This window comes from Larimichthys crocea, chromosome VI, assembly GCF_000972845.2.
Source record: "Larimichthys crocea isolate SSNF chromosome VI, L_crocea_2.0, whole genome shotgun sequence".
NCBI lineage: Eukaryota > Metazoa > Chordata > Actinopteri > Sciaenidae > Larimichthys > Larimichthys crocea.
This window is the reverse complement of record NC_040016.1, coordinates 25,534,917-25,560,820: the sequence shown is the minus strand read 5'-3', so window position 1 is coordinate 25,560,820 and position 25,904 is coordinate 25,534,917. Positions and strand designations below refer to the sequence as shown.

The 25,904-nt window shown below is 43.5% G+C and overlaps 2 protein-coding genes across 5 annotated transcripts; one reads left to right on the top strand and one right to left on the bottom strand.

Moving 5' to 3' along the window:
• Window positions 1-3: 3 nt before the first annotated feature.
• pltp (phospholipid transfer protein) lies at window positions 4-12,186 on the bottom strand. Of its 3 annotated transcripts, XM_027278940.1 has the most exons (18): window positions 11,882-12,186; window positions 11,697-11,802; window positions 11,434-11,610; window positions 10,458-10,546; window positions 5,924-6,059; window positions 5,664-5,763; window positions 5,442-5,570; window positions 5,139-5,294; window positions 4,833-4,896; window positions 4,571-4,726; window positions 3,422-3,598; window positions 3,252-3,311; window positions 2,881-3,045; window positions 1,920-1,987; window positions 1,328-1,370; window positions 1,151-1,214; window positions 945-1,021; window positions 4-535 (listed from the first exon to the last, which is right to left on the bottom strand). In XM_027278940.1, exons 5-18 carry the CDS (start codon window positions 6,036-6,038, stop codon window positions 443-445), a joined length of 1,467 nt encoding a protein of 488 aa, XP_027134741.1. In that variant the 5' UTR covers window positions 6,039-6,059; window positions 10,458-10,546; window positions 11,434-11,610; window positions 11,697-11,802; window positions 11,882-12,186; the 3' UTR covers window positions 4-442. The 3 variants fall into 3 exon arrangements, with proteins under 3 accessions (XP_027134741.1, XP_027134742.1, XP_027134743.1); XM_027278941.1 differs by lacking the exons at window positions 10,458-10,546; window positions 11,434-11,610; window positions 11,697-11,802; window positions 11,882-12,186 and adding an exon at window positions 8,957-9,450; XM_027278942.1 differs by lacking the exons at window positions 10,458-10,546; window positions 11,434-11,610; window positions 11,697-11,802; window positions 11,882-12,186 and adding an exon at window positions 7,203-7,410.
• A 77-nt stretch (window positions 12,187-12,263) lies between these two features.
• ddx27 (DEAD (Asp-Glu-Ala-Asp) box polypeptide 27) lies at window positions 12,264-20,620 on the top strand. Of its 2 annotated transcripts, none has more exons than XM_019265229.2 (21): window positions 12,264-12,476; window positions 14,396-14,545; window positions 14,785-14,844; window positions 14,921-15,116; window positions 15,213-15,265; window positions 15,338-15,424; window positions 15,573-15,678; window positions 15,752-15,925; window positions 16,026-16,176; window positions 16,254-16,353; window positions 16,517-16,658; window positions 17,325-17,478; window positions 17,792-17,873; window positions 17,981-18,158; window positions 18,253-18,359; window positions 19,544-19,637; window positions 19,725-19,816; window positions 19,976-20,093; window positions 20,195-20,291; window positions 20,365-20,424; window positions 20,502-20,620. In XM_019265229.2, exons 1-21 carry the CDS (start codon window positions 12,393-12,395, stop codon window positions 20,512-20,514), a joined length of 2,298 nt encoding a protein of 765 aa, XP_019120774.1. In that variant the 5' UTR covers window positions 12,264-12,392; the 3' UTR covers window positions 20,515-20,620. The 2 variants fall into 2 exon arrangements, with proteins under 2 accessions (XP_019120774.1, XP_019120776.1); XM_019265231.2 differs by having other exon boundaries at window positions 12,274-12,476; window positions 20,198-20,291.
• Window positions 20,621-25,904: the final 5,284 nt, after the last annotated feature.

The window sequence follows — 25,904 nt, the reverse complement described above, 5'->3', positions numbered from 1 at the left end:
TTGTTCAGACTGATCTGATTTTTATTATCTACTGCCAGACAAAATAAGAATAATTAGAAGGATATTAGACATATTAAAACATTTGCACAATTTCCACACAGAATAACAATAAAACCATATAAGTGACATCAATTCGATTAGCTGTAACCAAATAAACAAAATATCAAGAGATGCATAAATAAAACAATTTGGTGGGCTTCATCAACCCATTGATGAGACACTGGAGGCAGAATTTTCAGCAGCCCATCGAGTTCATTAATTGGAGATGCTCTTCATCATCTTAATTGATACTATTTTGGTGAATTAAAAATGTTTTTAAGAAATCTCATCATTCATTGTTTTATTGTAACACAAGAAAGAAATAAGGAGTGAATAAGTGATAAGGAGGGTTAAAAACACTGATATTTATGTACACACAGACATGTATTTATAATCTATATATTTAGATGGAGTCAGCCTCTGTCTTGGGGTCCCCTGTGATCATTTCTCTCAGTCCTTTGCTGAAGTGAAGATTTGCTCCAATCACGATGTAGCCCTACAAAGATCAATACAACTGCTGTCAACACCACGGGGCAGTAAAATCACAACATCACAGGCTAATGGCCAATCAGAATACAGCATGGGCATCCCAGCGTCACAGGCTAATGCTTACTTACTAATGACCAATCAGAATACAGTATGGGCATGGTAAATGGTAAATGAACTGTACTTATATCTCCTTTCTAGTCTTCTGACCACTGAAAGCATGTTTACAATACATATTTCATTCACCCATTCACACACATTAGCTGCTATGCAAGGTGGCCAACTGTTCACCAGTTTTAGGAGCTAACCATTTACACACATTCACACCGATGGTGCAGACTGGAGGAGCCGGGGATCGAACCACCGATCATCTGATTCAGCCAACCCAACATCACAACATCATGAATAAACAGACGTACGTTGTGATATTCAACCACCTCCTCAATTAAGTCCATGCCATCAGCCAGAGGAATCCGAACTCCTCTCTTGGTCCAGTCTGAACACAGAAACAAGAAAACATCGTCACAACTGGTTGGCATGTTTCAAAAAGAAGAACCAGAACCAAAAAAAAGCAAAAGAACTATGATAAAATGTTTTTCTTTGACATTTTTATTCAGATTCTTACTATTGATCAAAGGAACCACGGACATCTGCAACATCGTCTTTAGAGGAGCCTGCAGAGGAATCAACTAGCAGACAGACAGACAGATGGGTCAGAGAGAGAAAGCGAGAGTGAGAGACAGACAGAGAGATAGTTACAGTAACTGGTATTATCAGATGGGTTAAATGTAAAGAAACTCACTGCGAGAGACTCCAGTGCTGATTGATTGGAGAAGATTTTAAACCTGAAGAAGAAAATTCATCAATAACAAAATTAAAGCATTGAACACCCTCAGACCAACAGCCACAGCACAACAGGAAGGAGTTAAATGTCACTTCCTATGTGAAGCCCACTAAGAACAATGTGCATTAAATGTCGACCACACTGATAATTTCATGTCAATCAAACGATTGTCACACAATGCTTACTTACTATTGCCAGTAGATAGCGCTATGACTTAATATTGACCGAATACTGAATACTGTGTATTGTATAATAGAACAGAATAGAATATATAATTTACTGATCGCTTGAGGGGACAAACGCACATACACAGAGCCATACTGAGCCATTTTGACACACACGAGTTCAGGGTGGTACACTTATCTTACAACTTCCTGTTTTATAGGAAAACATTGTAAACCTCTCCTTCAAACACTTGTTTATGGTGTTGACCAATTAAAACAACAGGTCTTCAAAATGTTCTTGAGGTCTTAAAAATGTTCTTGAAGTCTTGGAAAAGTTCCTTTGATCAAACACCAGAACTTAAACATAACAAAGTGTGTGTGTGTACCTGCGTAGGTCTGCATGAACAGCCAGTCGTTTTGCCTTCATGGAAAATTTTGCGTTAAATGTTGTTTCCTGAAGGACAACAGAAGAGTTCATGAATAAAACTAAAAACTTTGAATGTTGAAATAAAGTTAATTAAAGTGATGTGAAACTTTCTGACACCTGAAACAAACAAAGGAGTTACTCTCACCTGTTGGAAACATACTTGTTCTTAAACAGAAATTAAATTAATATTCATCTGCATGTTTTCATTCAGGTTTAGAATGAACCTCTTATATCTACAGACACTATGGCACCTCTTCCACAGCGTTCATTATGCTATGTTTCTACAAGACCTAGAACAGACAAACTAATCTCTGGATCTAGATCGAGACTTTCACCTTCATGTTAGGAAGGAAAGAGTGAGGCAAGGGAGTTTTGCATCCCTTAGTTATGCTGCTATAGAACTAGATTTCCCATGATGCACTGAGCTTTTTTCTTCCTCTCCATCACCATCTGTAAACATACATGTCTCATTAATGCATGTTAATGCATGTTACTAACTAAACTTCTTCCTTCTCTCTGTGCTCTCTTGTCTCAGCAGGTTCTCGTGTATTGTGGCTGCTGCTGTGGTCCTTATGACATCCACTACATATATTATTATTATTAATATTAATATTATTATACAATTGCTGTATACAATGCTGAGCTTAACCAACTGGAAAGTCAGGAAACAACTTTTGTTTGGATTTGGATATTTAGAAATAAAACTGAAATACACCACTAGATGTCACTAAACCCTGCAGACTGCACCTTTAATCGGTTCTGGTGGTCTGGTGGGTTATACTGTATATAGCCAGATGTAATAATACTGAGCTGACTAGTTCCTCTTGTCCAACACATTTCATTGTATTGTTGACCCTGTGTTAACCTGTATATGATAAATAAAGCTGAAACTTATTGTGTGTGTGCATGTGTGTGTGTACCATGGTCATGCTGCTCAGCTGGACCGGAGGTTGCCCTGGAGGCAGCACCATCACCTGGACGATAGCTGTCATGACAACTGTGGCTCCAGACGTTTTGATGGTGGTTTTTGGGGGCGAATTGACAGCGAGTTGAAGAGAGAGTGGAGCATCCACGAGAGCAGGGTTCTACCCAGAACACACAGGAGTACATGAAGTATAAATAAACAGCAGTGCAGTAGTGCCGGGACCATAGAGACTAAAACTGGACTTTTAGTGTCAAAAACTACCGTGCTAATTGCTACCACAGCGACACGACCCGACGATAAGTGGATGAGAATAGACATATTGATATATTTCTAGTGCGTGAGTGTTTCTGTGGTGTATCTGCTCACCAGCATTATGATTGCTCCAAAGTAGGTGGTTCTCAATAACATCTCCAGATCTTTGGGCATCTGAGGAAAGAGATGGCATAAAAATTCACTGTTTAGTTCTTCAGAATAATTACTGTTCTGTTTGGTTGATGGTTTCAGAAGTAGTCTTTATTATCTATGGTGGTTCTGACCTTCTCGTTAACGATGTGCATCTGGAAGATTCCGGCTTTGTAGTATGCAAACATTCCGCTGTCAAAGAAAAACTCGGACAGTGCAAGATAGACCATCCTGCTGTACTCTCTGATGACTGGATCAATGGCATAGTTCTTCAATGTGTCATTCTGATTAGAGAGGTCGAAGAACATCCCCTACAGACGCAACACATTACTGTTCTCACAACACAAAAACACAATTCAAAGTAAACTGTAGAAAATATGAAAAACAGAAACAAAATGTAATGATGGGAAAACAGTGAAACTATATTTAATTGAAAATAAAGAGACAACTGATCCAATGTTAAACCGATACATTTGATTGTTTTTGTAAAATAATATGAACATTTAGAATTTAATGGCAGCAACAGGTTTAAAAAAAGTGATTCAGTGTGAACAAAGTCTGTAAAAGTTGTGAGCAGCTAAAAGCAAACAGCTGCTGAAACATCTCACAATGAATTAGGTTACCTGTCAACAGGTGAGTCATGTGATTTGGTGAAAAGAGCATCCAGAGAGGCTGAGTGTTTGTGAAGATGTGGAGGGATTCACAACACTGTGAAAGACTGCTCTGGAAAGTAGAGCAACAATTTAAGAATAATGTTTGTCAATGTAAAATGACAAAGAATCTGTGGGATTTCAAAAGATAGCATCCATGATGGTATGGGGTTGCATTCGTGCACATGGCATGGCAGGTAACCTGACCATGTGGGAAGGCTCCAAAAATGATCAATCATATATTCAGGTTTTGGAGCAAAATATGCTGACAAGTATGACACTTAATGTTTCACTTCTGTATTTTAACTTTGTGGGATCTAAGAATGACTGATCACAGTCCGGTGGGATAATATACAGGGAGGCACCCACGCTATGCTCATTTTCCACTCGTTTTTTTCTACAAAAGAAATCTCATATGAACGGTACAAATAAAATAAACAGAGTGGAAACATGACCCAGAGCAACTCTTTTAAATTCAAAATGTTCAATCAAATGTATCTGTTTAACCTTTTGGAAGGTGTCTTTGTTAAATCTGAGTTTCAGTATTTTCATATCATCACAGTTTGTTTCTCTTTCACATTTTACAAAGAGGGATGACTTTTTAAAAACAGCGTCGTAGAACTGAAGTCTGACCCTGAAGTGCATGTCAAGGCTCCTCGACGTCACCACCGGATCATCAATCAGAGAATAATCAATCCCAATATAGTGATCGACCTCCGTCCTCACAGGGATCGTCTCCAACATTGAGTTCACGTGAACCAGAGCAGCGTGATTCAGAGCAGGACAGAGCTGAAGGACAGACAAGTGAGACAGACAGGTGAGACAGACAGGTCAGAGACAGACAGGTAAGAGGGACAGACAGGTGAGACAAAGAGACAGATCAGAGACGACAAACCCGTTTGTTGAGGATGAAACGCATCCCTGATGTCAGAAACGTTGCCACGAAGTCGTAAACTCTCCTGAAAGAAAGGTATGATGACAGGTTGTTCCTGATTGGTCGATATGAATAATTTTTTCACATTATTCACACTGATCAATCGATTCCATTAGCTGATTAATGAGGTGCTGACACAGAGCTACACACTTCAAAATACATATGAAGTTCACAGACTTAAATCTGTCTGTGTTTTACTGAGTGAGTGTAAAGTTTGTCTTCTTGTTTGATACTGATGAACTGATCAGTGTAATCATTGTGTTTTACCCAAGTGTTCCGCTGAACTTTGCCCTCATTTTGTTGATTTTGGCATCACAGGTGATGTTATTGATCTTCAGTCGCCCTTCATCATCTTTGATCAGGTTCAGAACAGTGTTGATGTTCATGCCTTCAGCCGCTGCATTAATGTTTCCTGTATCGTAACTGAGATACTACAACACTTAAGCTCCATCAGTGATAGGAAGACAACTTGACCATTCAGTTCTGTCAGAGAATAATAATAATAATAATAATAATAATAATAATAATAATAATAATAATAATAATAATAATAATAACAGGAGAACTAACAAGAACCAGTAGAGGATCTGTCGGTGAAAATTCAGCAAGATTGATGAATTCTGAACATCGAACAATAACCCAACTTCTGGCATGAATTGCAGGCTGGTGTGAGTCAGATTCAACTGTGTTATCTTCACACTGATGAGAAATGAGAGAAAATGGAAAGTATTATTACACGTTTTGAGTATTCTGTATTTACGTCTCACTTTAAATATCATGTTATAATCGTACTCAGTGATGTTGTATTGGAAGTGTCCGTCTTGGCCCTTCATCTCCGGCATACTGATGTTACTGAGTTCCTCTTCAACAAACTTCAGAGTCTCATACTTCACTGAAAACAAAACACAAATACTACTAGTACTACAGTACACAGACCAACTACTTGAATGACAACAAATCTACTACTTGTACTACAAACAAATCTTTTATACTTTAAATCTGTTCAGGATTCTGGACTTTTCTGGATTACAGTGATGTGTCCACATACTTACACATGTCCAGTCCTTTGTCAGTGAAGCGGATTTTACAGCCGGCAGGTTCGGTCACAGACATGACGGAGCACACAAAAAGAAGGAGGAACAGGATGGATAACAGACAGGGGGTCATCCTGAGCCAGAAAATATCAACCTGAAACACGGAAGAAGAAGATTCTGCATTAGAGGCTGGACTCATGTTGGTTCTGAGGTTCTGGTTCCATGTTCTGGCCTTTGTCAGATCAGCTGTTCTGTGTTCAAAATCATCAATGCTTCTTTGTATCACTAACTTTCCAGTCATTTCATTTCCTGCCTCTCTGATCATATGCTCAAGTCATCTGGTTTTTTCTGCCCTTCCCTCATCTGCAGCACATTATTTCTTCAGTATATCCACCAGTCCAGCTGCACTTGCCCTGCAATGGATTGTCTTGTGTGTTTTTGCTCTGAAGCATTTCTAGTACTGTTTTGATCTGACATCATTAGGGTCATGAATCCTGCAGCTGTCCATCTTCATATGCCACTACCCACAAGGAATTAACTCAACTTCCATGTCTCCAAGATCAAACCTTCCAAGGACTGCTTCATTGTCACTACAAGTGAACTTTATAGTGCCATTCAACTTATCTCCCACCAATCATCATGTATGGTTAGCTAATTTCAGCCAATCAGGGATGGACATCAATGACCTCATCATCCAGCTCAGCAGCTCTTTTTCTGTCGGCATCATCAGACATAATTCATCATCCTGTTGGACCTGTCACCAGCCTCCAAGAACTCCACCAAACCACTACACCAAAGTCATGTTTTCACATGTCACATGCATAATCCATGGTAAAATTAGCAGGTTAGTTTTAGGAAAGGATTGTACTGAACAAGTGAATGTTGACTTTTGGTGTCACATTAATCACCTGTTGTCTCCTGGGTGAAAGTCCTGTGCTTGTTTGACCCTTCAATCCACCCACCTTCCACCCACGATGCTGTGTTTAGTTTATTTACTTCAAACCAGCCGATCACACCAAACTCACCTGATTCACTCTGTGGTGTGTCCGGTTCAGACTGGACGATCAGCTGTGATTCACTGGGACAATCTGCTCCAGATGTCATCTTGTGCCTAACCTACTATACTTTACTTTTACAATACTATACTTTCTACCAGTTAGTCTACCGGCATATATCTGATTCAAGTGTCTGTACTTTCTGACTATTCTGTGAATGACTAGGGTCCATCCTACATCCAGGACATGGTCCAACATACACCACAGGCTGCTAACTTCCACAGTGGATATCAGAAACTCACCTGTTCACACACTGCCCAACCAGTCCAGAGACAAAGTGTTCTCTGATGTAAACAGGGAGCTGCAGGTCTGGGGTTAGGGTCACAGTCTGAGGGTTTTTGTCCCTCCTGTTGCTCCGTAGCTCACAGCTGAACACAGTCTCAGACTGTCTTCCATATAAACAGACTTGAACTGCAGTAACCTCTGTTTCACAACACTCTCACTCCCTTCCTCCCTGCCCCTCCTCCCCCCTCTTTTCTCAGTACCTCCAGACCCCCGTTGACCTGTTTTTCTCTGTAGACAAACAGAATCACCTGAATACAAACTGTGTTATAAAGACACAAGGCCATCCTCCAGGAATGAGACCTTGCATGTTCAGTATGTGATTGGCCAATGAAGCATCTTGCCAGATGACATCACGTGTTGCAGCAAAAATCTTACTTTTTTGCTGAATGACCCTGAGTTGTTATGTTGGTAAAACAACGTAACTGCAGCTGTTTGTTGAGACCTTGCCTCTTGCAAAGCGAGGTCACTCTAAACTCTTCTCTGTGGTCGTCCCCAAATGGTGGAATGACCAACAGCTACTAGAACAGCAACATCCCTTTCGACCTTTAAAAAACTTGTAAAAACCTTTCTGTTTCGAGAATGCTTCCCTGCCTAACAAAACTAACAAAACTAACAACTACTCTGTGTCCTTTACACCTTTCTCAGCTTATGTCCTCCTCTGTAAGTCGCTTTGGATAAAAGCGTCTGCTAAATGCAATGTAATGTAATGTAATGTAATGAGACTGTGGTGGCCCAGAACTGTAGCTGAACTGACTTTACCTGCTGTAAAAAAGTCCCACATGGAACACCTGAAGTAACCATGAACTCTGAACCATGAAGAACACTAAGATTTATTTATCTTTACTGGAACTGAGAGACCAGACCAGGACACACACGCACAAACACACAGCCTTTGAAGTGCAGAAGGCCCTCACAAATATAGACATACAGGACCACACACACACTGTAATCTGTGTTTAATTACAGCTCAGTGATGACAACTAATCACCATTCAGCTGCTGCAGCAGCCACATCTGGGTGTCTGGCTAACCGCTCTGTGCTAACCTTTAATTAAAAGAAAAAAAAGAAGATTTAAACTCCACACACAGCTGTGACCTCTGACTTCTGACCTCAGGTCTGTCATTATCGGAGTTCAGTCAAATATAAAAAAACATGTCTGTACATTTGAGGAGGCTCACAGGCTTTGGTTCTGCTCATGGATTTGTTTCCGTCATCTGATTGGTTCACAAACAGGCCTATGTGTTGGTGTTAGCACATTAATGTGTTAGCAAAAATGTGTTTGACTTCCTCCATTTTCACAGCAAACGAAAAAGACAGAGCTCAGTGTGGACGAGCGTCAGTGTGGACCAACAGAAGACCACAACTGCATCAGACTGCATGGTACTGAATGATGTAAAAGTAATAAATATAATCAAATCTGTCTGAACTCCTATCATCTGTTACCTCTTTCCTCATCAGGGTCACAGTGGTTCTGGAATATATCAGCTGACTGGGAGATCCCAGCTTTGTCAAAACTTTAGTTCTTCAGTTCATCACAGGCCACATAGAGACAAACAACTATTCACAATCAGTTTCACACCTATGGACAATTTAGAGTCACCAATTAACCTGTTGAGGTCATGGAGAGAACACATGCAGACATGGGAGGAACAGGGAAACTGTCTGTCTGTCTGTCTGTCTGTTTTAGTAACAGTTGAATGATGTAACTCACAGATCAACAGACTGAAGAAAGGTGAATTGCTGTCTGATGGTTCCAAGAGTTCAGGTTCTGTTGGTTCTGCTGGTTCTGTAGTAGATGTGCTGTGTTCTTCGGTCTCTGTTCACACTGACTGTCTCTCTCTCTGACTTTTATCCCGACAGACTGACTCCTCCTCCCATAACCCCTTACCCCCTCCCCCTGTGGGAGTCAGAGTGTTTCCTGTATCCATAAGAAACACTGTGTGTGTGTGTGTGTGTGTGTGTGTGTGTGTGTGTGTGTGTGTGTTAGTGTTTTATTTTGTAACTCTCTCCTGGTTTAGTGCTTCCTGTGTTATTTTGTAACTTTGTCCTCATCCATCTTTAACAGAACTTGTTAACATGTTTGTATGCGAGTGGACAGGCAGGGTGAGCGGTGACCATTTTCACTGACAAACATTGTTTACATTCAAACAACACGGTCACAGTACCAACATCTAACATGGAGCTGTTTGTAGTCCATCACACTACTTTGTAGTTTAACACAGATCACAACAATAACATCCTTCACATCATGACATAGTCACACAGTATTCCTCCTGACGTCTGTGTAGCAAGGTAGGTAAATGGTCTGAACTCAAATAGGAGGTGGTCAATTTTTTGACTATTGGACTCCTTGGTTCGAGTTGTCATGTGGACTCTGTTCACTGGTTCTGTGTCAGTTCTCTTGTCCATTGTTCTGTCTCTTGTTCTTTTGATTTATTTTGGGGTCTTGTACTAAATTTGTTTTTTGCCTTTTTTGTTTGAGTCAAAGATACCTTTGGTTTACCGAAACCTTTCCTCTTGAGTTCGAAAACATGTCAGGTTCTGAAACATGTTGGGTTGACATGTAAGGTTCTGGGACATGTTGGGTTCTAGGTAGAGATACTGGGCAAGATACTGAACCCCAAATTGCTCCAGAAGGCTGTGGTGTGTGAATGGTTAGCTTCTAAAACTGATGAGCAGTTGGCACCTTGCATGGCAGGCAATGCCATCATTGTATGAATGTGTGTGAATGGGTGAATGAGCTATGTAGTGTAAAGCGTTTTGAGTGGTCAGAAGACTAGAAAGGAGATATAAGTTCAGTCCATTTATTATTTACCTACCTTGCTACACAGACAAAAAAGAATGCAGAGAGACAAAACTGGAGAATATGAAATGGAAACAAACAGTGGTATGACAAGTCTAACCCTAACCAAAACGGTCAGACCACTTGCCAGAGATGATGTGGTGCGTATCCAAGACCAGGATGCATGAAACCGAAAATCTGCTGTTCTCCAGGGAGGTCAGACCGAGATTTTATTAAGTAAGGACTGAGGAAGGTCACGTGCTCAGAAGGAACTGTTGCAACCTTCTCATCAGAACCAAAGAGGCTTCCACAGAAACACAATGCAAAGATGCAGATGGATTTACTTCTGTGTCACATGCAGAAACAGTGCCAGACCTGAAATCAGATGGACGTGTGCATGTAGGCACAAGTGACTGTCACTCAGGGTTACCTGTCTTGAGGAGATCTGAGCGTCAGATCAAAAGACCAGTTGGGCTTGATCTGTGAATCAATGGACTGAATGTGATGTTCTCATGTCGTCTGTAAAAAAAGAAAAAAGAAAAAAGTGAAGTGATTGGTGATTTTCTTTTAATGAAGTTCATTTGCTTTAAAAGAACTTTTAGTCTTTGAAAGTGTGGCACGACATGGAGAAAAAGGGGGAAGTTATCTGACACGCCACCTGCAGAATTGCACGGCAGGAAATACACTCAGCCCTTATACCTGGGCTACTAGAAGGTCACACAGATTCGTTGCAATTTATAAAGAGGACGTGAGACGGACTTCCAAAATTACCAATTTTTATTTACAATAATTTACTAACAAAGAGTTAAAAGCACAGATATCTCACAAACCTGAGTCTCAGTTGTACCACAATAATTTCAAAAAATAACCAAAAACAGGAACAGAGCTACGGCTTAGCGAGGTGGGCAGACTAAAACAACTCAAATCACACAAAAACCCACTACAAAACTGAATCACCGTGCCACGGCAAAATTAAGGGATGTGAAATGGGGACCTCCATCAGGGAAGTCTGCCACACACTGCACCAGCTCCTGTCCTGAAAAAAAACTGAAACAAAATTATGCAGAAGGACACTCAAGGTTGGTGCTATACAAATAACAAAGTTAAAACAGAAGGTCTAAGCTAAAACACACAACACTCACAACAGAAAGGAATAATAAAAATTACTAAATATCTAAATACAAATATTTAAATAAAATGTACTTTAAAAAAAAAAGTATAAGACAAACCAACTCAACACCAAAATTCAACTGTGGGTGGAGGCCCACAGTTGAATAAACTAAATGAGAACAGAACATTTGTAACGAAATAACTAATCAAGAAATAATCAAAACAAAAGATAAGTAGCAAAATGAATATTTAACCCAAACAACTATACAACAAAAAAATAAATTAATCAAACCAACAGGAGTTGTGGTGAGGCTGAAAGCCACCAGGAGCCCAGAAAGGACTGCGAGAAAGACGGCGTGTAGAAGACGGAGCGTCCAGGGCTGGAGGCTGCAAACAGTTTACGCTTGGATGGCCGCTGTGGCATCACACGGAGCGCAGGAGGACAAATGGATTAACCGCTGTGGCTTCAACAGCTACAACAGGACAGAGAGCAGAGAGCAAACAGCTTTTAGCATAAGGCGACTACAGCCAACAGAGTTTAATAAAAGAGCACGCTTACCCGAACCAAGAGCGCTTCAGCACCCCAGTACCAGTCACAGTCTGCGGACACAGAGAGCGGACACCACACTCCACGACACGGCTCCCAATCAGCGCGGCCAACGATACTGAAAATAGCAAAATCACGGCAGCTCTCACACCATGATGTGCCATAAGATTGCACAAAGTAGCAGCACCCATGCTTACCTTAAAAATGACCACAAATGAAGCACGCCAAACCGAGACCTTCCAGGTGAACGCCAAGAGACAAAGTGCGCACGACGGGAGCGCAGTAATTGACAGGTGGCACCAATGCGTTTGTTTGTTTACAGCTTTAAAGAAAGGGGGATGTGTTGGTATGTAATGCAATATGTGACCAGCAGAGGAAACATCAGGTTTCATCTCTATGGATGATGTTAGTGACGGAGATGAAGAAGAGAAGCTACAGGACGTGTGTGATGTTCGTTCTTACATTAAAGATTAAACCATGTCCCCCTGAAGACACAAATAACACGAGGCTGTCAGTTCAGGTTTGTCCTGTGGGGGCAGTGACACACACAGCAGCACACACACCGACAAACACAAGAGAAGAAGATGAACCGGAAACACCGCTTTCATTTCCTGCTTCCGTCAACACACGTGTGGAGCAGAAACGAAGAGAACCTTTAACAGCCCGTCCAGAACCGTCCAGAACCGGTCCACACTGACGGAGTCCACCATGTTGGAGCAGCTGGGTCTGATCGGGACGATCCGGGACGAGGAGGAGAGTCCGGAGGAGCCCGACACCGAGTCCGAGGAGGAGGTGAGTCTGCCCGGCCACACAGCTGAAAGTCTCGCGGAGAAACGACTCGACCAGGCGGCCGGAGGTGGACCAGAGTCCGGCCGGGGGTGGACCAGAGTCCGGCCGGGGGGGCACCAGAGTCCGGCCGGGGGTGGACCAGAGTCCGGCCCGGGAGCGGACCAGAGTCCGGCCCGGGAGCGGACCAGAGTCAACAGCAGATCAAACTGCGTTTAATCTCTTCTGAATGGTTTATGAGTTAACAAACTTTAACAAGATGATTAGTTTTATTAAACGAACATGTAGTTTAATCCAGTGTCAGAGTGTAACTGTGTAACTACGTCCAGCTGTACTCGAGTATTTACTCTGATTACATTACTTCTGATCAAGCAGCCAATCATCAACCAGGTCCCCAGCAGCAGCTGATCTCACTGCCTAGTCCAGCAGCAGTCAGCCCAGCTCGGCGTCTGTCTTTCAGCCTTTTATTTCACCAAGCTCTCACCAACCACTAAAAGTCAGTCCCACATTTACTCTTGTCCGGCGGCTTCTTGCTCGCTCACTCTCTCCTTTTCTCTTCTTAGCTTCCTCCGTCAGCGTCCTCTTCACTCTCTTCTCCTCTGCCATTCTCAATCAGACATAATTTGGTCAAATATATATTTGTTTATTTGTTCTTTTCATACAAGGTGCTTCACACCGTTTTCCAATAGAGGCTGCTGAGTGTGGTCAATGTTTGTTTTTTCAAACATATTTTATCAGCTTTTGTAAAACAGATTAGACAGAAACACTAAGCAGAGTGAGTTTAATTCCCGTAAGGTTATTGTTGTTGTGTGGTCAATGTTTTAATACTTTATCAATCAAAACTTTGATAATCCATAAAGTTTGAACAGGTCAAACATTTTATAAAATAAACTGATCTGATCTGTTGTTGTCGGACAGTCTTACCTCAGCCTTACAGCACGTCGGACAGTCTTACCTCAGTCTTATAGCACGTCGGACAGTCTTACTGCAGTCTTACAGCACGTCGGACAGTCTTACTGCAGTCTTTACTGCAGTCTTACAGCACGTCGGACAGTCTTACTGCAGTCTTACAGCACGTCGGACAGTCTTACTGCAGTCTTACAGCACGTCGGACAGTCTTACTGCAGTCTTACAGCACGTCGGACAGTCTTACAGCACGTCGGACAGTCTTACTGCAGTCTTATAGCACGTCGGACAGTGTTATATCAAACAGGAGATTTAAATCTTTCAGTCTGATTCCTGGTTGTCGTCCATCCTCGCATGGACGATGATGGAGGAGGGTTCATGTCCCCTCTGATGCCATTAAAGGCCATTTGTTTTCCACTACAGTTGTCCCTCACTATAACGTGGTTCACCTTTCGCGGCCTCGCTGTTTCGCTGATTTTTTTTAGTGTAATTTTGCATGCTTTTTTTACAGCGTACTGTACAGTATGAACGCACATTGTGTTCGGCGTCCTGATTAGCTAAGGGAGTACTGTACAAAATGCGTTATATGTTCTGCACCAAGGCCTTCAGAGGAAAAAGCCGTTACAGCGGAGCGGCACCAGGACAAAGAGGCACCGTCAGAGGAACTGTGAAATACGGTTTCATTTACTAATACACTATTGTACTTTTTTATTTTTTTTTTTATTAATTTTTTGGCCTTAATGCTTTTAATGATAGGACAGCTGAAGATAGACAGGAAGCAGGGGGCAGAGAGAGGGGGAATGACACGCAGTAAAGGGCCGTCCAATGCGGGATTCGAACCTGGGCCAGCTGCAGTGAGGACTGTAGCCTCTACACACACGGCGGCCACACAACCCACTACGCTACCGACCGCCCCATTGTACTTATTTTTGTTAAATCTGCGAAAGTTTAAACTTTGAGAGTGTTTAAATGAGAGAGAAATGTGAGAAAATGTTCTTGTGTGCTCATGTGTGTTTCAGGACAAGCCGATCGTTCTGAACAGGAAGAAGAAGTTTGGGAGTCACGGGGCAAAAGACTTCAACACTGACTTTGAGTTTGGTGAGAGAGACGGACTGAACTGTGACGACGACTGGGTGATGGCCGACATCATGAAACAGCTCAAGAACAAGGTAGAGCCTGCAGCAGAACCTGTTTGTTTCATGTTAGCTGCTGAACCAGTAAAAATAAATGTTACTGATAAAAACTAAATGGGAAAAAAAATATCAACATGAGAAAAACTCAGAACCTGGACATGAAATGTTCTGTTTGACCATATAAGGACATATATATCTCCTGTCAGCAGTCTAGTTGGTTCTCCAGATGTTTTGGTTGTCTAACGATATTTTTAAAATATTTTCTGTGTTTGCAGAGAACTGCGACCACTCTGGACCAGAAAATTGAGAAAATCAGGAAGAAGAGGAAAGCTGAGGTGAGTCAGCAGGTTCTGCTTCCTGTCTGTCAGGTTCCACTTCCTGTGTTTAGGCTGACTTTGTTTTAATTGGCAGGAGAAATCAGCTGAGAGTGACGCTGCTGAAGGTTCTTCAGTGAAAAAAGAGGAGGAGGAGGAGGATGATGATGATGATGATGATGATGACGACGACGACGTGAAGCCTCCTGATGGAGTTGATGATGATGATGATGGTGAGGAGGAGGATGAAGATGAGTTTGATTCGGGCGATGAGGAGATTCTGACTAAATCTGGTGAGTTAACGATTGATAAGCTGTCTGACATTTGAACCCAAAACTTAATGAAGATGTCACTACAGGCTTTTATTTTGGCTTCCTGTTTCCTGTCAGACACTCTCAGAGAAAAAGAACGACGGGGGAGAAAGAGAAAGGTGGAGGAGGAGGTGAGGAAGATGAGCTGATGATGTCACAGGTTTGTTTTCAGTGTTTCCATAGTAACATCTGCGTGTTTTCAGGCCCCAGAGTCGTTCTACGAGGACGCATCTCAGTATGACGATCAGCTGACATTTGACAACATGAATCTGTCCCGACCGATCCTGAAGGTACCATGACTCTCTCCTCCACCCTGACCCCCATCTCTACTCCACCCTGACCCCCATCTCTCCTCCACCAAGACCTCCTCTCTCCTCCGCCCTGATCCCCTCTATGCTCCATCCTGACCCCCTCTCCCTCCTCTCTGTGTCCATGCAGGCCATCACAGCTCTGGGCTTCAAGCAGCCGACCCCCATCCAAAAGGCCTGTGTTCCCGTGGGCCTGCTGGGCCGAGACCTGTGCGCCTGCGCTGCTACTGGGACAGGTAACACTGATATGCTGGGACCAGGTGTTCACACTGGGACCAGGTTTATTAATGAAATGATTCCTTTCCTCAGGGAAGACTGCGGCCTTCATGTTGCCGGTATTGGAGCGTTTAGTGTATAAGCCCAGGACTTCCCAGGTAACCAGGGTCTTAGTTCTGGTTCCTACCAGAGAGTTGGGGATCCAGGTTCATTCTGTGGCCCGTCAGCTGGCCCAGTTCACCTCAATCACCACCTGCCTGGCTGTCGGTAAGTTTGTTTACTGTCTGTGTAAAAGTGCAGACACATGATGGACCCTGTCTGTCTCTGGACCTGGTCTGGTCTTAAACCTGTCCCTGTGTGTCTCCAGGTGGGTTGGACCTGAAGTCTCAGGAGGCTGCGTTGAGGGCAGGGCCAGACGTTCTAATAGCTACACCTGGTCGTCTGATTGATCATCTTCACAACACGCCGAGCTTTGAGTTGAGCCACATTGAAATCCTGATTCTGGATGAGGCAGACAGGTAAACCCTTCACCTGAAACTACATTCCACCAAAGACCAGGTCTTATCAGAGACTCACCTGTCTCACATGTCCTCAGGATGTTGGACGAGTACTTCGAGGAACAGATGAAGGAGGTTATCAGGCTCTGTTCCTACAACAGACAGACCATGCTGTTCTCCGCCACCATGACAGAGGAGGTACACACCTGTGTGATGTCTCTTGACTTTAGGTGTTCTGTGTCATGTGACCTGTGTTTTCAGGTGTTTTACTGTGTCATGTGACTTGTCTTTAGGTGTTTTACTGTGTCATGTGACTTGTGTCTTTAGGTATTTTACTGTGTCATGTGACTTGTCTCTTTAGGTAAAGGACCTGGCAGCGGTGTCGTTGAAGCAGCCAATCAGAATCTTTGTTAATAGTAACACTGACGTGGCTCCGTTTCTGCGCCAAGAATTCGTTAGAATCCGACCAAACAGAGAAGGAGACCGAGAGGCCGTGGTGGCAGGTATGTTCTCAGGGCTGGTCTTCAACTTTTTTTAGTGGCCTAAACAAGATTCAGCTCGTGGCCCCAAAGAACTCTGAGTGCAGTCAATAAATCACACGCACACACATACACACACAAAAGAGTTTTTATCTGTTTAGTTTGGATCTGTCAGGATGTTCTCATGTCAGGGGAGCTGTGGTCACACATATGACTGAATATTTCCTGTAGTACTATGTATACTGCAGCTCTATATAATGACTCCCCTCTGTGCAGAGAGAGGAGACTCATTCTGGAACATTTGATTGATGGACATAATAATTGCACTCTCCCCCATTTTAAGTTTTCCACAATGCACATTTGCACAAGTTATTGCACAGTGTATATTTTTCTTATGTATATTTGTTAGAGGTAGATCTGTATGTTCTTCCTCCATAGAGTTTATTCTGTTTATATTGTCACCAATTTTTTTTACCTCATGCCTGTATATAGTGTGTGCCTGTTCTGGGTTTTATTACTTGTAATGCTGCTGCAATAAAAGAATTTCCCTTCGGCGATCTATCTACACTGTAGTACGATGCATACTGCGGCGCTGACACTGTGGTACTACGCGTACTGTGGTGCTGACAATGTGGTGCTGACACTGTGGTACTACGCGTACTGCAGCACTGACGGACTGTGTTTTTTCAGCTCTGTTGACTCGGACGTTCCAGGATCATGTGATGTGTTTTACTCAGACGAGGAAACAGGCTCACAGACTGCACATCTTGCTGGGCCTGATGGGACTAAAGGTTGGAGAACTGCATGGAGAACTGAGCCAGAACCAGAGACTGGAGAACCTCAGGTACACAAACACACAGAACCAGACACTAGAGAACCTCAGGTACACAAACATACAGAACCAGACGCTAGAGAACTACAGGCACACAAATATACAGAACCAGAGACTGGAGAACAACAGGCACACAAACATACAGAACCAGAGACTGGAGAACTTCAGGCACACAAACATACAGAACCAGAGACTAGATAACCTCAGGTACATAAACAAACAGAACCAGAGACTGGAGAACCTCAGGTACACACAGACAGAACAGAACTGTTCTTGACAATTTGAATGTGTTTACCTTGTTCTCCTTATTCTTTTGCTTCTCCAGGCGTTTTAAAGATGAACAAATTGATATTTTGGTGGCAACAGATGTAGCAGCCAGAGGTCTGGACATTGATGGAGTCAAAACGGTGAGTCCTTCTTTAGTACCAGTACAACCAGTACAGTACCAGTACAAGTTACTGTGGAGTTATGTTCTCTCAAGCACCTGTCTCTCTCACACCTGTCTGTCTCTCAGGTCATAAACTTTACCATGCCATCCACAGTCAAACATTACGTCCACCGTGTCGGTCGAACGGCACGAGCAGGTCGTTCTGGACGTTCAGTGTCACTGGTCGGAGAGTCAGAGAGGAAGACGCTGAAGGAGGTTGTGAAGTCGGCAAAGAGCAGTGTGAAGGCTCGAGTCCTGCCACCAGGTAAGCACACCTGAGAGGTGACTTTGAACAGGATGTAGAAAGTTGTCACCTGTCTCAGGTGTGGTGTGATATAACGCCTGTGCCTCCTGTCCAGAGGTCATCCTGAAGTTCAGAGACCTGATCAACAAACTGGAGAAAGATGTCGATGCTGTGATGAAGCTGGAGAAAGAGGAGAGAGAACTGGCTGCATCTGAGGCCAAGGTACACCTGCACACACCTCAGGTGTAACAGCCAGTCACAATCAAGAACTCACAATCTCACTAGATTTCGACTGAGTCTTTGGGTTGGCGTTTTAAATCAGTGAAGACCCACTGTCGTGAAGTATTGTGCCCCGCAAGACGAGTCCTAAGAGTAATAGTCGATAATCTGTAACCTATCTGATAGGGCCTCGTTCAGTGTATCCTGGCTTGGACAGTTGTCCACTTCTCATCACCTCACCACAGGAGTGCTCCAGGGCTCGGGGGCTGGGGCCCCTACTATTCGCTATCTACACTACCTTCCTGGGTCCGATTATCCGCTCACATGGCTTTTCCTATCACTTCTATGCAGTGTTGTGGGTAACTGGGTAACTTTGTAATGCGTTAGAGTACTCTAATGACTTCCATGTAACGTAACGCATTAGTTTCACGTGTTAAGTAATCAGTAACTTCGTTTTTTTTAGTTTTTTTTTTTAAAGTAATTCGTTGCTTTAAGAATTTCTCCGGATAAGGAAAGAAAAATTCCAACTGCAGCTTTTTGGCAGACAGTACTGTGCCACCTGCGGATGTGTCAGTGGCGCAGTACTGTGATGATGCGTCTGTGCCCTGCTGACCTACGTTACCTGTGTGTGTGTGTGTGTGTGTGTGTGTGTGTGTGTGAGTGCTTTCAAACTGCCGGCAAGATGGCACAGAGGACAGCGTTGGTGAAAAGCTTTTCTCACCACGGACAGCAAAAAATTCCACTTCCAATTTTAAAAAAACATCTTGTATCCAAGCTGACTGTCTTTCCTGTTTTTGTTATCCTGCAGAGTTAATTTGGTTGGATGACTGACGTTATTCAGGACGTCTCGTTGCATTTATTGGAGGTTGTGTGTCTGTGTCAGTTGTGTTCCCTTCTCTGAAAGTCACTTTGGATAAAAGCATTAGCTAAATGACTAAATGTTAATGTAACTTCCAGCAAAAATGCCTAAATGTCTACAGGAAGTAAAGCTTTTTGTGGGTTTATCAGTTCACTGAGTAGTCTGCAGGGAGGACTGAACAGGTCGACTTTAACACACATAAACTGGGCTGTTTCCCGTGAACCTGTGTAATGTTTGTTCTTATAGAGGAAATATATGTTTACTATTTATTTCAGTGTCTCTGCTGTGATCTAAAGGGTTAAAAAGCAATATGTGTGTGTTTTTGTAGTTGAGTGTGGCTCAGAAACGTCTTGATGGCTCCGCCTCTTGTCAGTCACAGAGAGTTTGGTTTCAGACTCAGCAAGAGAGGAAACAGAGCCGCAGTGAGTAAAAATTCACACTTTACTGCAGTACTGTAGTAATATACACTGCATTGCAATACTTTGTCTGTCTGTTCTCCCCTTGCTCAGTGTCGAAGGCTCTGCAGGAGTTCGACCTCGCTCTGAGAGGAAAAAAGAAGAGAGAAAAGTTCCTGAAGGACGGAAAGAAGAAGGAGCTGACAGTATGACAATCACAATCATTTTTAATCAATAATATTAATAATAATTACAAACCCCGAACACATAATATAGTCTTGTCTCTCCCACTGTACCTGAATGTAGCACAGTTTTAATGTCCGAGTGAGCGCTCTGACTTCTAATCAATCATCTTTGTCTGTCAGTCTGAGGAGCGTGCGCAGTTTGAGATCCTGAAGGCTCAGATGTTCGCTGAGCGAGCAGCCAAGAGAGAGAGACGACCGAAGAGAGCGCGAGCGATAGTCGAAGAGACGCCGATGCCAGGTCAGAAATACAAGTACACACTAATACTACATCAGTACAGACAAATAAGACATCAGTACACATTAATGCTACATCATTACTCTAACCATGTGTCTTTGCAGCAGCCAATCAGAAAGCAGGAAAAAAAAGGAAGAAGTCTGCATTTGATGAAGAGTTGACCAACACGAACAGGAAGTCCCTGAAACACTACAGAGCGGGGTCAGTACACCTGTCTCTCTTTCTGTCTCTGTCTCTTTGTCTGCCTGTTGGCTCACCTGTCTGTTTGTTGCAGGCCGTCCTTTGCAGACAGGAAGCGTCTCGGTTTGGATAGGAAGCGCCCGGGAGGCTCCAGGTAAGTGTCGGCTTTCTCTTGACATTCCTCATAAACAAAGAATAAATAAAATGGCTGATGCTCCGTTCTGTCGTCAGGTTCAAGAAGTGAGATCCAAAATGGCAGCTGATGGACACTGACGTCCATGATTTCTCCACATTTTCTTCTTTGTTTGTTAAACAAGTTTTAAATAAAGTTTCAGTGTGTTAAAAAACTGTATGTGGTTCCTGTCTTACTACAGTTGACTGTTTATAGTGACATCAAGCATGGTTTGAAAGCATCACCTCTTCCCAGTCTGACAGACCACATCTCCAGCATATAGACCACTTAGCATCATGGGGGTTAGGTGTAAGTGGGCGCAATGCTTATAAGTTTTGCGAAGGGCACAGGCACATGGGAAAATTGTAGAAGAGGGGACAGGGTGTTCAGTAAAGGGAGGTGTGTCTACACCTTCACCAATACCGTGCCAGCTCGGCAAACCCTGTATCCCCCTCCCCAACCCATCAACCCACCAATAAAATAAGAGGGAAGGCGAGGGTTAGGGTTAGGGGAACTATCTCAATGACTCCCCCCTTGTGGTCCGACGACGCACAAGGTTTGGTGTAGGGAGCCAAGGGCAAGGCACTGGCCGACGCATGTCACTCAGGAAATCACCCCCCGTTTTGCACCCCTGGTGTCGGATAGGGAGGGCCCCAGGATTGTCACACCAAGACCAGGCAGGAGCGCCCCAGGAGCAGGCAAGATAAGGTCGAGAAGAGGGGACAGGGTGTTCAGTAAAGGGAGGTGTGTCTACACCTACACCAATACCGCGCCAGCTCGGCAAACCCCGTCTCCCCCTCCCCAACCCATCAACCCACCAATAAATTAGGGGGAAGAGGGAAGGCGAGGGAGATGGGCGACCTAGTCAGGACCATTCACCCCACCCTTGAGGGGAGAGGGAAGGTAAGTCAACGGTTTGAAAGCAGGATCTTCAGTAAAGGGAGGTGTGACTACATCGTCACCTGAACCGTGCCGGCTAGGCAAATCCTGGTTGTCCCTTCCCTTGAAGGGAGAGGGAAGGAGAAGGAAGGTAAGTCCAAGCGGATGAGGTTTGGGAGCAGGATATCCAGTAAAGGGAGGTGTGACTACATCACCCAAACCGCGCCGGTTAGGCAAATCCTGGCTCTCCCACTCCAGACCACCGTATCATTCCCTTGGGGGAGAGGGAAGGAGGGGAGAGGGAAGACTAATCCAAAAGGATGAGAACCAAAAGTGAGGACAGGATGTTCAGTCCAGGGAGGTGTGACTACACCATCACCTGAACCGTGCCGGCTAGGCAAATCCTGGTTGTTACTTCCCTTGAGGGGAGAGGGAAGGAGAAGGAAGGTAACTCCAGGCGGATGAGGTTTGGGAGCAGGATATCCAGTAAAGGGAGGTGTGACTACATCACCCAAACCGCGCCGGTTAGGCAAATCCTGGCTCTCCCACTCCAGACCACCGATCATCTCCCTTGAGGGGAGAGGGAAGGAGGGGGAGAGGGAAGACTAATCCAAAAGGATGAGAACCAAAAGTGAGGACAGGATGTTCAGTCCAGGGAGGTGTGACTACAACCATACCTGAACACCTGCTCCGGTCTAGGCAAATCCGGGCTCTCCACTCCAGACCCCAGCACTCCCTTGAGGGGAGAGGGAAGGAGGGGGAGAGGGAGGGCTAGTCCAAGAGAATGGAAAATGAGAACCAGAAGTGAGGACAGGATGTTCAGTACAGGGAGGTGTGACTACACCATCACCTAAACCGCCCCGGTTAGGCAAATCCTGGTTGTCCCGCCTCCGAGCCCCAACCCTTCCCTTGAGGAGAGAGGGAAGGCGGTGGAGAGGGAAGGCAAGACTGAGGGGATGGAAGATGGAAAGATCCAGGGTCGATGATATTCGGGATGGCGGGTTAGGTTGTATGGCTTCACGGTAGACTCCTTTTGCGGTGGGGGCAAGAATCGGGGTTAGGTTTTAAGAAAGAGAGGGGTGTGGGGATGTCAGTAAGGTTTCTGGAGGTCTTCTACACGACTAGAGAGGGGTCATGATCTGAATGCCAGAATAAGATCTAGTCAGGTGGTTTAAAAGCTGGTTTTAGGAGTACATCAACGGGGATGGAGGTTGTGGGCTGTTTAGAGTGAGTCTGTCCGTTGTTGTAGTAGTCAATGAAAATTGAATTTATTTAAAATTTTCAGAGCACATCATCAGTAGTGAACCCAAGGATCATCAGGTGTTTCGGCCATTATCACTAGACACCTTCACCTCAGGAGGGCCCAGCCGGGGTTGATCAAGCCCGAGAGTGTGACTCTGTGACCAATTGTAGCCAAATTCTGAGAATCTTGTCTTAAGATAAATGTCAGAATTAGTTTTTAGTCAATAGTCGGGCAAGTAGGTAAGTCGTTTGATTGTTCAAGGGGGTCGGAAGGAGATCCATCCAAGGTGGTGGTTCCAGATGGGGAGTTGAAGCATAAATCAAGGGGGTCTAGGTTATGGTGCATCCTCGGCCTGGTTCCTAAAGTGAGCCAGGGGATGGAGTGAGGGGGTCTGGAGGTGTTACGTTCAAGATGATGGTTCCCAGAAAGGAATCCAGATGGAGGATTGAAGCATGAATCAAGGGGGTCTGTGTACAGTGCATCCTCGGCCTGGTTCCTAAAGCGAACCAGGGGGAGGAGTTAAATTTGGGGGCCGAAGCTGGGTCCAGGTGCATCCCCGGCCGGGTTGGGTTAGGGTTGGGTGGTGGGAAAACTCCCTCCGGTATGGGGGGGGTGCGCTGGCCCTCCACCCAAGGCCTCCCATTACCCCCAGTCCGGACGTTTGTTGGGGTTCTGCTTCTGCCGTCCACGGCGTTGTCCAGTCCTCCATCTTTGAAAATATGTCGACCAAAACTTTCCCAAAAACGGGGGGGATTCTACTTTTTTTTTTCATGTATAATGATAGGCTTTTTTTTTTTTCTTTTTTTGTTTTCATATGTATTGATTATTGAACTATCCCTTGATCTTAAATCCGGTGTGCTGCGGCCGTTTCGACCTTTACCAGGTCTTCCTCAGGCCTGCACACCAAAATTAGCTAATGCGCTAACGAACACTAGCTCCTAAGCTAGCTAGCTAACAAGCTAACCATGTGCTAGCTAACCGCTATCTCTCTCTCTCTCAGTGTTGCCTCTTCGAACTCCTGAGCAGAAATGAGCTCTCCAGCCCTGTCCTTCCCTTATATACCCTGCTGGGGCCCGCCCTTTCGTATCCGGATGTTCCCTGTAACACATTTTAACATTTTTCAATGAACTTTAACCATTTACAATGTGTTTTAACTATTTTACAATAATTTTTAAATAACCTTTACAATAATTTTTACATCAAATAAACTTAAAAAATACACCAAAATATATTTTTTTACAGATATTACAAAATATAATCCAAAATTATTTTTAATGATAAATTATTTTTCTCCCTGGAGGTAACTCAAAAGGCACCGTCCACTTCCCTGGATCTTATGAATTTTTGGTAACACTAAATCTCCTCCCCTTGGTTGTACCCGCCCTTTAAAATTGTTTTTTGCTTTGCATTAATAAATTATTTTGCTTTAATTTATCCCAAATACTGTTAATGATAGGAATAGTTTCCATATAAATTGGTTCTCTGAGTTTTTTATAATAAACTGTATTATTCAATTGACGTTCCACTTCAAATATATACTGCTCTCTACTTAAAATAACCACTGCACTACCCTTATCTGCAGGTTTAATTCCAATATGTTTGTTGTACATCAATTCCCTAAGTGCCTTAACCTCCTCCTGCGATAAATTAAATTTCTCCCGACAGGGCTTGTAATGAGTCTTAAAATCCTTCCAATCCTTTTCTATTAATATTGCAATTTCTGGCGGTAAAACTCTGAAAGATGGTGACCAATCTGAGGCCCCTGTAAAAGGCTGTCTCCCCTGCCTCACCGAATCCCTAAAATATGTAGCCAATTTAATTCTCCTATGATAAGTCTGAATATCCAATTGAAACTGTCCCTTTTGGTATTTACCTATATCAATACTAGGAACAAATGTTAACCCTCTGTTCAAAAGATCATATTGTGCCTGTGAAAGAGCAAAATTTTTTGCCAAAACAATCACATTCTGAGCCACGAAGGGTCGTGACCCTTCCTCCCCCACCTGAACAAGACTTACCTGGGGTGTAAGTTTAAACAATCAATCCAATGCCTGAACATGGCTCGTGCTGTGTCCCTTGTCCAATGCACATGGTCCCTCTCAGTCTGAAAGTCCGTGCTCTCAAGCGCCGGAATGTACGGCATGTTCCTCTCAATGTGATTGTTGAGCAACTGCAGGGATGCCTGCTCCACCCATGGCAGGGCCTTGGAGTAGTTCACCACCGGAATCCAAATTTCTTCTTCTGGGTCGCGGAGGAAACCCGTATCCATGTCTACGGTCATTACCTCTTACCACTGCAGCATAGGACCGTGACTGGGGACCCAGGAAACGCGACAATCCCACGGGAGGCACTGGCTGGTTAGGAGGTGGGAACGGAGCCCGTGTCCCAGAGGACACGGGAGGCGCACGGTCCATCCCGTGGTCCATCCCGCGACCCCGGTCCCAATCCCGGTTTCGCCTCCGGGTCTGCTTATACCGGACCTCAGTCCATCCCTCATCAAAATATGGCATCACTGCCAACTCCCAGTATATGAAAAAAACTCTTAAATCCCTTGTTTTTATAAAAAATATATATTTATTCAAAAGAAGAGTGAAGAATACAATAAAAAATAAAATCCAACTAAAAATTCACTTAAAAAGTGTAAAAATCTCAAAAAAATAAAATTTAAAAGGCCAAAAGATTTTTTTATGTGTGTCTGCGGGCAACGTTTCGACCCTAACAGAGTCTTCTTCAGGCCCAGACACACAAACAAACCCAAAAACAATGAAATCCTATAAGCTGTTGCTCCTTCAAGAGTCAAGCCCAGAATGAACGCTCCTCTGCCCCTCCCTCCTTTTATATGTGCTTGTGTTACGGATACAATCTTTTTAACACAGCATCCCTTGATGTTTTTCTCCTTTGCCACTTTTAAGGTAAGTACCTAACTTTTTAATATGGATTTGTGTTAATGAATTGTAAGAACAAAATCCTAAATCCTTTGATTTTTTAATCCAAACACGAATGTAAATAAAAACATGAATTTATGATATTTTTTAACTTTAAAAAAATCAAAAAAAAAAAACAATAAACTCATTCTGCTTAACCCTTAATTGGTTTTTCTTATGTTCAGTATTGGAACTTATCAATACTTGCTGTAATTATTCAATAAAAAGGTGTGTCAATGTTGTATTTATTAACATAAATCTAAATTATGACTTTATGATTTTAATTATGACCGTACATATCTCCCCTAGGGATAGAAGTTAGTTAGAAAAAGAAAAATCAGTTAGGAAAGGGGTGGGTTGGGGTTAGGGTTAGGGGGTAGTTTAATGATTAGGGGTTGGGCTAGGGTTGGAAAAGA